The 14,250-nt window shown below is 46.0% G+C and overlaps 1 protein-coding gene across 1 annotated transcript in view; it reads right to left on the bottom strand.

Annotated features, from left to right (window-relative positions):
* The window catches only part of msk (importin-7 msk), a 73,406-nt gene that overhangs the window by 42,000 nt on the left and 17,156 nt on the right, over positions 1-14,250 (bottom strand). Inside the window, exons 7-9 of the mRNA XM_050177896.3 lie at positions 13,242-13,341; positions 9,970-10,178; positions 981-1,221 (exon numbers count right to left, since the gene is read on the bottom strand). Coding sequence (XP_050033853.1) covers positions 981-1,221; positions 9,970-10,178; positions 13,242-13,341 — 550 coding nt within the window. The remainder of the gene's footprint in view (positions 1-980; positions 1,222-9,969; positions 10,179-13,241; positions 13,342-14,250) is intronic.

The raw sequence follows: 14,250 nt of genomic DNA, 5'->3' as shown, positions 1-14,250 counted from the left end.
TTCTCAACACCCTTTTTTGGTAATCAGCAATTTTCTAGGAGGCATAGTTACTTGCCTAATCATCCAATTTGAACAATTTTTGCTTTATCTGATAGCTAGGCTCCCAGGGAGTGCAATAAGTCTATAATGCCACATTTATGCACCTTGAAACATATCGGAATTTTGAGGAAGGTAAGAATATATATATATCGCATGTCAAGTTACAACTTTTAACTTTTGTAACTTTGGATAGAACAGAGGTAGAAACATGAGACAATGCTTATTACACTCCCTGAGCATTCAGGAATATTTTCACACAACTTTTACACTTCTTACTGCAAAACATTTTCTGCCAGTCATCCCAAAACATGAGAACAGGAAAAAGTACACTGCAATCTGGCTGGTCAGAAGCCAAAATTTCATGTACATAAAGCACGGCTTCAAAAAGCTATGTGGGGCCATGTCGTGAAGAGTGGACACTATCTCATTAAAGGGAAACACTAAAGGGAAACACTAAAGGGAAACAATAAATCAGTTTATATACTGTCTCAAAGTACTGTTAGAAACTCAATTTCCTTGAACATTACAGTAACAAGTTGATTACCAGGAGAGAAAATGAAAGTCAAACTTGCTCTTTAAAATTTTGTGGTGAAACTCCAGTAATGATATGTCATTGTGATGTCACAAATTTCAAATTTTTGTGTTTGGGCCATTGTAGTGCAGTAAACATGCTTGAAATTTCCCCAGTTCAGTTTTTGACGCCTTTAGAACGCAATGCTGTCCATCTTTTACAGATCAACATAAAATAGGCCCTAGCAGACACTGTTGAAATCCACAAAGTCACCCGTCTTTGATGGAAAGAGTGGCCTTTCTGATTTGTGGAAGTGCAATTTCCTCGTCAAGCTAAAACCATTCTTTCTGCCCGTTCAGCGTGCCCTGAACACGTTTTGGATGGCTTCCTGCAAGGCTGCCCAGAGGCAGGCAGCAGCAGTCGCTCTCACCTTTCTCCTGGCAGGTAAGGCAGGCCTGGAGGGCAATGGCTGCCTCGACTCGCACGGGAAGTTCCGAGTCGTGCAGGAGGCAGTGGGTGAGCAGCTCGACAGCACGCAGCAGGTTGGCCTCGGTGCGGAAGGGCATCTCGCAGAAGTAGTGCAGCACCCAGCAGGCACGCGCCCGCAGGAAACCCTCGGGGCTGCCAAACTCCGGGTAGACGTGCGCCACCAGCATCGCCTCCATTTGGTCCTTCGCACAGGGGGACAGAAGAAAAAGAGCTCAGCACCTTTCTTGAAGGGGTTAAAAAAAAGCAGCATTGTAACAGCGTATTTTAACTCTCCATTTTGCCGTTTTTCGTCAGAAAATGACCACTACGAAATTTCAGTCAAATAGTCTCGAAATATGACAGTAAATCAGTTCTGCAGAAGTGCAGATGGAAGTACAGTTAAACCTCGATATAATGAACTTTATTATAACGAATTTCTTGATATAACTAAGTGTTCAACTTTTCTTGACCCCTTGTCCATAGAACACCATGTTTTTAGATATAACGAAGTGGGTTTGTATGCGATTTCAATACAATGAAATTCCACTGCCGCCGCAAAGGAATGCCGAGACAATAAAGAGAAACTTCCGTAGATGCAGATGGTCAAATGATTGAATTACAAGTGGCTGCTTGCAAACGCACCTCCCAAATCACGCGCCACATGACAAGAGCAACCACTAAAGTGGAGCCGCATGATATTCCACATGAAGTCCAAGTGTGATAAGATCCTATCACGCCCTGCGCGAGTGCAAATGAAAGTGTGCGGGGGTCAGACAAGAAGGCATGCGCGAGGGGGCAGAGTGGGGGTAAGTTGGCGTTCGTTTCGGTCATGGCTACGCATGGCTGTAAGCGCGGCTGAACGCGTACGCAGCTGCACACCCTGCTTTTGAGGTAACCAGCTGCTTGTGCAAAGAGTGGGCGTGCCAAGAGGGTGTGGCACTTTGTTCCCGCACGTTTAGTATTGGAGGTAGCACAATCTCGAGTTTCGATGACCTGTTGGAGCTAGAGGCAGACAAAGCATTCGCTCCCCGCTGCCGGCACTTCTCCCGATAGCGTCGTCCCAGTGCGGGCGACTGTCAGCTGGTGGGGCAGAGTGCATGCAAAAGCATGGCTGGCTTCACTTAATTCATACCGCCGAGAAGATATCGTCAACGTACATGGCATGAAACCATATCATTCGTCGCTAACTCCCACATTTTTCAAAGTGAATTGTTTTCTAATTGAAATTAGCTTTTTTCGATTGCCCGATATTTCGGAAAATTTTGAGGCCCCTTTCCGTGTAAGAATCGACTAATGTACTTATTTGCATAAAAGGTTGAATTTCAATAGAACAATGTTTCGATATAACGAAGCAAACTGCAGATATTACTGGCTTCATTATATCAAGGTTTAACTATATAAACAAAGTGTTATATTGAGGTTCTATATACATGGAGTTCTATGGACAACTTATAAAAAGTTAATTACTTCGTTATGTTGAGAACTTAATTATAATGAAATTCATTATATCGAGGTTTAACTGTATTTTATTTTAATGACTTTTTGCATTTACTTGTCAACACACTGGAAGTATGGTAACCCTTGCGCATTCAGAGCTACTGACACTTTCAACCACAACCTGTTCTTCATGGCCCCTTTGCATATCTTGCTTCTAAAGTTTAACCTAGCTGCATCAAATAGATCACTGACATTTAGGTTTGCTAGACATTAGACATAATGCGTCCCACTGAAATTATACGATGCATCAACAGAGCAATGCCAAAACAACCTACTCGATCTGTTAACTCCGTAACTCTTTCCGTACTGCGCCCATTAGCCATTGTTTCAAACGATAGTTTCAAACGCTGCTTTCGAGACTATTTTTGTTTCTTAAGCAGTTCAATTCCCCCCCCCCCCCATGTGGTAATTTTTGAATGCGCTCTGAAGTTTCCCAAGGGTCAAAGTAGAAAGCAAAAATGGCCACCTCCAGGTGCGGGGCACCTGCTTTGAAAGATTGCAGATCTTGCAATTCCGTCACATTTGCAGCTGATTTTATCGATGGATTGAGCAGCAGCGAGTCTCAGGATGCTGCCTATTCGTCGGACTTTGACTCTGAGAGTGAGGACAATGCAAACCAGCCTGGAACATCAGCGGCTGCAGCCTTGCCCACCCAACTGTAGTGCTTGCAGTAAAATTTTTGTAGTGGAATACCTGTTCAATGAAAAAGTGACTTTTTTTTTGGAGATAGTGCCTATTATAGATGGCAATGAGTTTTGCATACCTCATAATTTTTATTACATATTTTTCTTAGTAGATACAAGCATGTCTTTAAAACTTTCCTAAATTGTGTCCCACAATCTTAATTCTGGCAATCTGTATCTTTTTTATGACATACCGCATTTACTCGCATAATGAAAGGCTTTTTTTTTTTTTTTTTTTTTTTTTGCTGAGAGGTAGGCGCGAATTTGGGGGGTGCATTCATTATGCAAGGTAAAATTACAAGATCTTTTTTTTCACGGCCACCTCTATAAAAGTCAGTTTCGCCCAAAATGCGAACCATTGATTGTGATAGCAAATGTGTAGATAGCTACACGAAGTACGGATAGTAGTTCTATCGGTTGTATAAACTTGCAAACATTCGCTTCAACGCAAATTGAGCGACAAGAACGTAGCACGCACAAAGCCACCATTTGAGGCGCCATCAACTCAGCCCCTGATGCAGATCACCTTGAAGATCATAGCCGCACAATGCGTAGTTGCTGCCGGAATAAAACACCATGCTCCCCCACCCCTGGCACCTTGCGTGATGGAAGACTGTGTGTTTCCTTCCCGCTTTCCTCTCTTGCACGTGGGAGATGGTGGAAGTGTGTGCATGAGTCAGCCTTCGATTACCTTACATAAGGAAGAGATCAAATGCCTTTAACCGTTGCCTCTCACATAGACCGGCACGTGTACCCAATTGACATGTGGTGCTACCATTCCAGAGCATGCGCAGATGTACTTTTTGTCTTTATTTTTTCACCTCGGCGCATCCTTCATATGATGGTCGGCATTCGTGTTGTCCACTTCTCTCCTCTTGTGTCCATGTCTGCATGCCTTACCCCTTCTTTGCATTACGAATCCTTACCAACTAGCTCAGCTTTCTGTTGTTCTAAGCCAATAGCAGAGTGCACGGCAAATTTCTTTGGCTGTTGCTTTATTCGTGACTGCAGCGCCACCAATGTTGCTGACCAACGAATAAAAAGTGCCAGAAATGTGAGCTTTCAAATGATGCCAAAATGGCGCCGGCAGAGTGCATGGTTATCCAGTTGTGCTCAACGAAAACTGAGCGTGATTTGTCCCCAATGTAAAGGGCAACGATTACGTATTCGCATCTTTAGTCATGATAAAGGAAGAACTATGCGGTATATTGTAACGAAATTTTAGGAGATAGGTGCGGAAACGCATCAGGAATGCGGAAATTAAAAATTGAAAATTCCAATTTTGGGCCGATTTTCGGTCCCAAAGACACAGGCATGCATGCAGGCCTGCACGCATGCAGGAATGCAGGCATGATTTATTATGCTGATTAGTTTTGTGCTATCTATTATACCGTATCTACTCGCATAATGATTACACTTTGTCAAAAAATTGCCGCAAAATTCAGGGGTGCGATCATTCTGCGGGTTAAACTTTCCGCAAAAAAAAAAATTTTTTTTTCATCCAGCATTTGCCATGGGATGACAAGAGGTCAACAAACAGGCAGCTGCCGTTGTAACAGTGTGGGACACCAAAACAAAAATGGCGGCCAATGGAGCAAGCGGAACGCGCCGAACTCGATTTTTTTCTTCTTGCGAGTATGTTACGCGCACTGAAACAGTTTCTTCTGTATCAGTAATGAATAATATCATTACTATCGGCAAGTTTGCGGCAATAACGTAGCCATGTCCGCTTTGAGGGGACAGAAACAGAGATGGGCGCGCGTAGCTGCCAGTGACATAGAAACAAATGGCGGGCATGCTGTAAAAACTGCAGCATTTGTCTTCACTACTACCCTAATACGGCATGTTTCTGATAAGGGTGGGCGAATATCTTAGCTGTGTTACAAGCGTCGGTGTATGAATAGGGTACACTTCTAACGTGCCAGTGGAAATGTGGCTACTATCGTTGCCGCTCGCGATTTGTTGCATGCCCACAAGTGCAGACGAGAAGAAACGAAAGGCGCCTTTTCTGTTATTGTTGACCACAACCATTATAAAGCCTACAAATACCATAAAAACCGGAATATAGGTTGAATTTTTTTTCAAAAGACCATTGCAACAAGTCGAGCCTCGTCTTATATACCGGACATTGGCGGAAAAACTACGGAAGTCTTGCAACAATGGGCGGATGAAGAAAACAGCCGCCATCGCCATCAGCAGCAGCAGCGCGGCGTGGCGACATCACCGGCATTTTGCGTTTCCATTGCCACAAAGTTATATTGGTTAAAGGCTGCTTTTTCACATTTTGGTTCAAAATGAGCGGAAGCCGACGGCAATTCACCGTCGCCTTCAAGAAAAAGGCGATTGAGTATGCGGAAGCCCACGGCAACCTGGCGGCACAGTGCGAATTTGGAGTATCTGAAAAGAGCATTCGGTAGTGGTGGAGGCAGAAGCAACATACTACAACTTGCAGCAACCAAAATAAAATGTCATTTCGTGGGCAGACCGCAGCGGACCACAGAACTGGAAGACAAGGTTGCAGAGTTTGTCCGGGAGCTGCGTGTAAGATCGTTGCATGTGTCTGCCGAATGCATCCGTTTGAAAGCAGTAGAGATCGCGCGCGCCTATGGACTGGGCAGCGAGAAGCACTCGTCATCAGACTCTAGTTCGGACGACTCTGATCAAAGGCGTTGCTCTGATTCGGAGTGGCGCTTGCGCACTTTGTGCTCTGCTGTGTACTGCACACCTGGCCAATTTTTAAAAGTATCGTGCGACCGTCGACCCACGTGTTTGTCAGCACCTTATCATCATGGCACGGAGCGGCGAAATAGCACAAGTAAGCACACGTGTACACGTGCGCGTATCTCGTTTGTTTCGCCGCTCAGCGCCGTTAATAAGGTGCTGACAAGCACGCGGGTCGATGGTCGCGCGATACTGTTAAAAACTTGACCAGGTACACATGCGAGCAGCGTTTAAATAAATAATGACACCATTGTGCAACCGGCTCAGTCGCATTTGTTTCAAGGTAAGTGTGTCTTTCGGTACTTTTGCCATTGAAAAAGATTTTTTTTATTTTTAGAATTCGTTAGTTGGGGGATCAGCCTATATACCGATCTGACCTATAGTCCAGTTGTTACGGTAATAAAGCCAAGGCAATTTGGTTGTAACTTTTTTTTTTTCATGGAAGTCCGGAAAGCGATGAAAGGAATGAAATAGGGCATCTGCTTAAGAATGTTTGGTGCATGCAGACCGCTTGGTATGTCTTAAAGAGTCGCTCACGTAGCATTCGACAGCATTCGACAGATGGTAAGCGCGATCATCATCAGCTAGACTTGGTACACGACATATCGCTGCGACAAGTTCGGGGTGCAATTATTACACGGGAAAGAAAAAAAATCAAATTTTGGCAACAAAATTCAGGGGTGCGATCATTACGCGAGTGCGTTATGCTAGTAAATATGGTAGTTTTCGAGTTACAACAACTGACAGCCTCTAATGGTCATTCTCAATTTAATTAATTATACGTAAGTTCGCAAAGATTTTCACATCTGCATACTCACAAAGGCCCGTTCTGTGCAATAAAGCTATTGGTTTACTTTTTAAATGCCGAAATGAGCATAAAAATCTTTTTTCAACTTTCCTATGCATATTGTCTTACTAACGACTTTTGCAAAAGAACCATAGTAAATTTTTTATCAGGTGCAGTTAAAAATGGACAACATTATTGCACTCATAAATGTTTCAGGATGTAAGTGTAAAAGACAGAATGATATTGTGTTCTTATGTTATGAAATGGTATTGGGATGGCTGAAAGCTACTGCACAAAAAATGAGAGCTGATAAAACAGAGCTCAAAAGTTTCATTTGTTGTAAACATATATGTATTTACTTTGAGCACCTAAACCCCACCTGGAATGTAGTGCTTTGTCTGTGAGGACACATTTTCTTTACATTTTTACGTAGTTTTCCGCTTTCTTGCAGCAGTTCCGTGCACCTTAGTTGTCTTTTTGATCATTGTGCATCCATCCGTCGTGTAGAGGTAGATGACAGCACATTCAAAACGTACGCTCTTGCTTCTCGTTGCGCAACCTCTTTATTAGTGAGAGGTGCAGCTGAAATCTGCAGTTAAATATTTGACGCGAGAACTTCTGCACCGCCGATGTCGCATTGCCGTCACGACCACACACGGACACACTATCACCATCACTTGCGGTCGCACTTTCACCATCGCTCGCGGACATGCCTTCAGCATAGCCCACGGTCGTGTTGGCAGCACCGCGTGCGGTTGCAGTTTCCTGGTCACCCACATGCGCTGGTCGTGCCTCGACAACAAGCTCGGCAACATCCGCAGCTACGAGTGTTCTCCCTCTTTTCCACACCTTTCGTGGTCTTCCATACATGTGGGCCGTTCAAAACTTGGTTCCTTTGGGGCTCATCACAGAAAACATGAGTCAGCTGCCACAATCGTCAGTCACGTTGATAGAAACACGCAGCTCGCTGCTGCGCAAATGCACGCAAGAAATGTTGGTCAGCAATTTAAATCTCCCAGTGCCCCGCGTGACTACTGTGCCCCCATCGCAATGCCGCATTTGCCGTTTTTTTTGGGGGGGGGTTGCGTTTCAGTGGAGAAATACGTCGCTTCGGCTATCTTTAGCTCCGATCGCTCTTCTTTACGATGATACCAAGATGGCAGCACTGAGTCAACGGATAGCCGGGCGATCCACGGTGCGACGGGGCCTTCCGAAGCTCAATTTTTTTGAAATTTTTGATGACAGCATTTTAGCAAAGTGCTGTTCTCTCAATTTTTATTGCTTATTTTGTTATATTTCACCACGTGGTAAATAAAGGTCCGTGGACTGCGAAAAAAGATAAATCAGAAAATCGAAAATTTTGACAATTTGACCACTTCTATTGCCGCAACCCCCCTTGAAGTCGTGAGTCACCTCACCAATATAAGTGGGAGATATGTGACAAACTGAATAGCGAAAAAATTTTCTGCCGCTGCCATGCCTGCGGCATCAACTACAGTCAACGACTGAATTTTCGGACGCCCAAATTTTCAGACATGCCTGATATTTCGGACGTCTTCGCGGCACCGCCTTGAGCCCCATAGAATCAATGTATAAGGACATCTGAAGTTTCGGACGCTCGAACCCCCCGCCGTCCAATTTTCCGGACTTTCTGACGCGACGGAAGGTCCTTTGGCTCCTCGCGCAGCACCCTTGCGCAGGAAATCGACTTGCAGCCAAAGCATATCACCGCTTTGAACCACAATTAGCCAAATCTAGCCGTCACACACCGATTTGGTCTGGCCACGCTGGCTCTGTTCATCGCCGCATTGCCGCTTCCGCCTCCGGCGGTACCAGTGGAGTACAGAGGCTCTGTAGGCGAAGCTTCCGGAGCGGCGCCATTTCATTTGTTCGCGTAGGCCATGTTTTGGCTAGCGTGGTGTGTGGTTGTGCTGTTGTGTCAAGTGTGCTCTGCAACGCTAGGCCTAGGTGCTTCGACGCTCGTCTGCGTACTCCACTGTTCGCAACTTGAGGGTTTCGCTTGCCTTCGATGGCCCTCACTCCGTCTTCGTCATCCTCGCCGATGGCATCGAAGCGCGGAAAGCAGTACCGTCGGTTAACGATGGAGAAGAAAGCCGCCATTATTAGGCAAGTCGTGAGCGGCCCATCGCAGGCTGACGTGAGCAAGGAGTTCGGCATGGAGCAAGGAGTCAGGCTGTGGGGGATTCAGAAGACTCCGATGTTGAAAATGAGGAGCCAATGCCTGTGCCGCCTACAAGCGCCGAGTTGACGCGAGCACTGTTGACTCTTTCATAGGTGTACAGTGCTGACATGACCTTTGCTCAGATCGAGATGAATATGATCGCATGCAACCGGAACGCTGTCCAAACAAAAATCAACAAGTTCTTCAAGCCACTGCAGCAATAAAACCGGCTGCCCGACGATGCACATGTACATAATAAACCGGCAGTTGGCTGCATACAGAGTTTTTGAATGCGTTTTTTTATAGCCACTCCACTGATGCTTTGGCAGGGTTTCGGAAACCTGGTACTTCGCCGTTTACCTCTAGATACGAGAAAAAAAGAAAAAAAGTGAGTTTTTTGCATGCATTCATTCTTTCGGACTGCCTGAATTTTCGGACGTTTTTACGTTCCCTAGAGGGTCTGAAAAATCGTTCGTTGACTGTACATTGTTAAAAAACAGAACGACACAGCATTCAAAGCTTCGGTCAGTGCTTTACATTGGTCATACGGGAAAGGAGTGCGGGGGTCTGGCTCGACGCAAGCGCAGCCACTCGCGATGCTGCTTGAAAAGCGACAATGTCCCGTTGCCTAAGCAATCCATATGCACAAGGTATATAATATAAACAACAGCCCACAGAAGAAACAGGCTTAATTGCAGAGGCTTGGCTTGGTCCACAGCAGAGCTTACGCAGCCGCTGGTCCATGCCATGCCGTATTCGATAAATTTCGTTGTGCTGAGGAACATAGCTTGAGGACTTAATTTCATTTTCAAAAGCCCAAGCAACCCTTTCGTCACAGGGTGGATGCAAATTTTTCATATTTTGCTTAAATGTAGCAGGATGTATGTAGCAGGGTTCGAGTCTCGACACAGTTTGGTGCAATTGGCGCAGCAGTAGCATCACTGCAAACAGGTCAGATGACGCTAGTTTCAATCCCGGGAGCCATATTTTATTTCTTTTGCAGACCACAAAAATTGAGCAAAGGCTAAGATTTGAGGGCTCTACGAAGCAAGTAAGCATGGTGTGCAAAAAGCGCACCCACCTTGTACATGCGGCGTTTGAGCAGGAGGGTGGCCACGGTGCCAACCAGATGGAGGGCACCGTCTTTCTGACGGGGCGAGCAGGCCGGGCTGGTGAGCAGGGACACGACGAAGGCCATGGCACGTTGCAGCACACCCTTGCGCTTCTTGCACACTGTGTGCACCAGGCTCTGGGCAGCGGTCACGGGCGACAGGAAGTCCTCGAAGACATCTGCTCAAGCAGAACAGAAGAGAAGGGGTCACACGATGCACAACTCTGGCACCCACGGTCCAAACAAGTCTGACAGGCAGGTGAAGGTTTGCCTTACAGCATCTAATGGAATTCAAAGAAGGCCACAATGGGCGGTGTAAGTGAAGTTGCCCACAAATGTAAAATAAAAATTAAGCGACTGAACTGTTGCAGGGAGAGAAGACTCAACGGCCTCACCACATCTAATGGCTGCGATGAGGCCTTATAAATATGTATGTATATTTTTCTTCATGCCCGTAAGGGTACTAGTGTGTGGCTACGTGTGGTACACTGGGCAGTTTCGCAGCTGTCTGCAAAGGCACCAGAGAATGGGGGCTTCCGTACTTTTGCTTTGCTTGTGACAGAAGCCTCACATAAACCAACACACCCTCACTGTAATTGTCCTTGTAGAGCAGGCTAAAATATACCATAGTTTTGCACGTATAACCCATCACCACGTAAATTCACACCCCCAATTACAACAGCCCAGAAAGAAAAAAAAAAGAAATATCTCCGCATATAATCTGCAGGAGTAACTGCATACAACACTGCTCAAACTTTTGCCAAAACAGTCCATTTGCGGATGCATGGCTCATCTACGTCGTATCTTCAGCCAGCGGCTCTGTTCCCCCATTCTTCGGCGATACTGACAAAGCTGGATTCACACGCCGGACGTTATCACGGATGAATCAGTCACGTGATATCCGACATGAATCGATTACTTAAGAGATAGCACTCCCATGACAGTGGATGACAGTACGGATGAAGAAACCCTCACATCAGCAACGGCGACGAAGCAAATGCGCCTGAGCCAAAAATCCCAAAGGTACTTTCACTCACGGCTGCATCACAAAGCACTTCATGCAGAGTGAGGCAAGCACCATGGGAAAGGGTGATGTACGAGTTTGCCAGTGCCGCCTGCGCTATTTGCTAACTACTGCATGCAAAATAGCGACCCCTTTTAAGCAGAGAATGGGCAACCGTGAAAGAGGGGAGAAGGGAACTTCAACACGCAGGGGTGCAGTGGAGGTGGGGTTCCCTAGGAGATGACGAAACTTTGGACAAAAAACCTCACCATTGAGGTGCGCTGCCTTGAAGCCACGCTTCATGGCGAAATTCGCATATCATCCGCACCCCCACTTTACTGTTAAACATTTGGAAATTTAGGTAAGGGTTATACAAGCACAAATACGGTATACAGTCGCCGACTGATTTTCTGGACTCCAAAAATTCGGACATGCTCGATTAGTCGGTCTGCTTCGCGGCACCACCATTCTCCCCACAGACCATAATGTATAACAACTGCCGAAAGTTCGGACACCTTGCAACCTCTCGTCTGATTTTTCGGACACTCTTTAGGCAACTTCGATAGAGAGCACCATGCACCGACTCTGACCGGGGCATGGTTCGACTTGCTGAACGCCATTTTTGTTTTGAACGGAGCCTCCTTGCTGCCCCACGAAGTGGCGCTACTGCAAATCCCCGCTCATCATCATCTTTTCTGCCTGGTTCGTGGCTACAGCAGTTTGGGTCTTGGCTTAGTAAGCGATGTCAAGACAATCCAGCAGCTGATTTGTTTTTCTTCGTGCACGATGCTGCGAGTAGGCCATGTTTTTCGTTTGTGCGACTGGTGTCGGCATAACGGCGTGGTGATGTTTGCTTTGTGTGCTGTGTCGAGGTTGCGGTGATCCAACGCGGCATACGGAAACATTGCGTCAAGTGTCTAATGGCGCCGACAGTGCCCACGCAGACTGCGCTGGGGAATGCCGGCAAGCGGGTGCCGGGAGGCCTAGGATTTGTCGCCTTCCATTGTGCTCCCTATACTGACGCCGAAAATGTTCTGCCGAGACCTGCAAAGTGGTTGCACTGCGATTCCGGACACCGTCTCATTTGACAGTTTCACAGGTGCTGACACTGCTGTACTGATATGCGCAGAACGCGACGACGGCGAGATCATTCGACAGGTTTCAGCTGCACCACCGGACGATGACTACGAGTCCGAAAATGACACACCATGTGCTACGCTGCCGTCGCATGTGAAGCATGTACAAGCAGTGACTATGCTTTCAGCCGCACGTAGTGACCGCACGAACCTCTCTCAGATTCAGGCTTATCTGATTGCGCATAAATGGAACAGTGTGCAACGGCGCATTTACGATTTCTTCAAGCCTACTGCCGAGCCCGAATAAGTGCGTGGAAAATAAAGGATTTTTTTTTTCTTTATCTCCTTGTTCGGACACCTGTTTATTCGGACATTTCTGCAGTCCCCGTGAGGTCCGAATAAACGGTTGGCGACTGTATAAAAGACATATCAGAGATCTATTTCTTTGTTTTTTTTTTTTTTTTTGCAGCATTAGACTGCTTACATGTTCCTTTGCTATGAAAATGCTATAAACGAATTACAACTTGAATACAGTGCAATGACACATTGACAAATAACATCTACAAATGTGGATGTCTATTTCCACGTCAGCATGCTGTAAGGAAATGTCTTTAGCATCGTAAGTGCATTGCACACACCCAGCGATTTTTAATCGTGTAATGCCCAACGTATTGTATGTGCTACACTGAATTCGATGCCTCAAATTACTGATTTATGCACAGCTAACCTAATGGAAAGTTCAAAGTTGTGATTTGGATAAGCCATTATAATGTTCCTGCCAGAGGTAGTTTAACAAATCAATTACTTGTTACATAATTGCAAAACTAATTATGTTATGCCTCATATAACATTTTACTGATTTTGTAAAAACATGTACTTTGCATATTAAAGGGGCAGCGCAAGACGGCGGACACCAAAGGCAGGAAACTCGCAGCACAGTCGTCTTGCACTCTCCCTTCGAGGTGTTCAACCAGTACCAACTCGTCCAAATGTCGATTCTTCTACAGTGTACTTTGCGTGGGCAATACAAGGGATAAGAATGTGCAACACGTAGCCATGTGAAATCCCACAGTGAATCGGACAATTTTTTTTTTTTTCTACAAGAAATCCCAAGTCTTCCGTGAATGAAAACACCCCCCAGCACTGAGCCACGGTGCACGTACCATACTTGAGCCGAATGTACTCGTGCGGATCTGTCTTCCACAGTTCGTCGTCCTGGTCATTGTGGCAGAGCAGGGGAAACACCACCTCCAGCACTATACCCTGGCAGAGAAGAAGGGGGCGGCGCACCATCAGTTTCTTTTCCAAACGCACAGAAACGGAGCACTGCACTTTCAATTGTCAGGCACAGTGCACAGCAGTGCCTGACAATTAAAGATAGAAAGCTTGAAACTTCAGGAAGGGCGGTTACCCACTATGCATCTTGAAATGCCAGCAGCGCCGTTTATCAAAGCAGATTTGTCTTAAAACAAACAATGCACAGAGTATTTCATGCTGACAAAGCCTCTCCGAAATTGATGTCGCTCCCATGTGCACTTTCACAAAGTCCGCCGTAATGGCTGCACCCACACGAAGCCGGCAACCACACATCTGACACAAAACATTTGGGGTATTTCAGTGATTATCCGTGTGTGGGACATATCCACTTTTTTTTTTTATGTGTATCACATCAACCAAGACTATGCCGCAGTGGTTACGTGACACCTCACCCTACACTGTACATGCATGCTTGTGCTGCGAGCCAACTGCACGTATGCATGGGAACCGTGCAGTTTTCCAAGCACATCTATCACTCCGTCCCCTTGCCACCATGGAGCAATGTGTAGGCATTGCCTGCGGCTGTTACCGCATGCAATGTCCCGTTCATTTGTCAGGTCAGAAATTCTGAACCTGTCTCAATGCAAAAACTTTGCGCATGTTTAGTAGGGCGTTTTTCTTCAACTGTCAACACGGGCCTGCATGTTTCACACTGTGCCCACCATGTTCCGGTCAAGGGGCGAAAAACCACTTCAACCTTTGATGCTCTTAGTGAACTCAATTCCACAACTGCTCCGGCTTACAGGCCAGCAAAATTTAAAACCTAGATTGCAATCGACACTAAAATTTTCAGGTTGTGCAAAAATGACCACCAAGTTCCAAGAAATCTAATATTTCTGCTTCACTGCTCGTGAC

Source organism: Dermacentor andersoni, chromosome 4 (genome assembly GCF_023375885.2).
Source record: "Dermacentor andersoni chromosome 4, qqDerAnde1_hic_scaffold, whole genome shotgun sequence".
NCBI classification, from domain to species: domain Eukaryota; kingdom Metazoa; phylum Arthropoda; class Arachnida; order Ixodida; family Ixodidae; genus Dermacentor; species Dermacentor andersoni.
The sequence above is the reverse complement of the archived record's forward strand: the minus strand, read 5'-3'. Positions and strand labels throughout refer to the sequence as shown.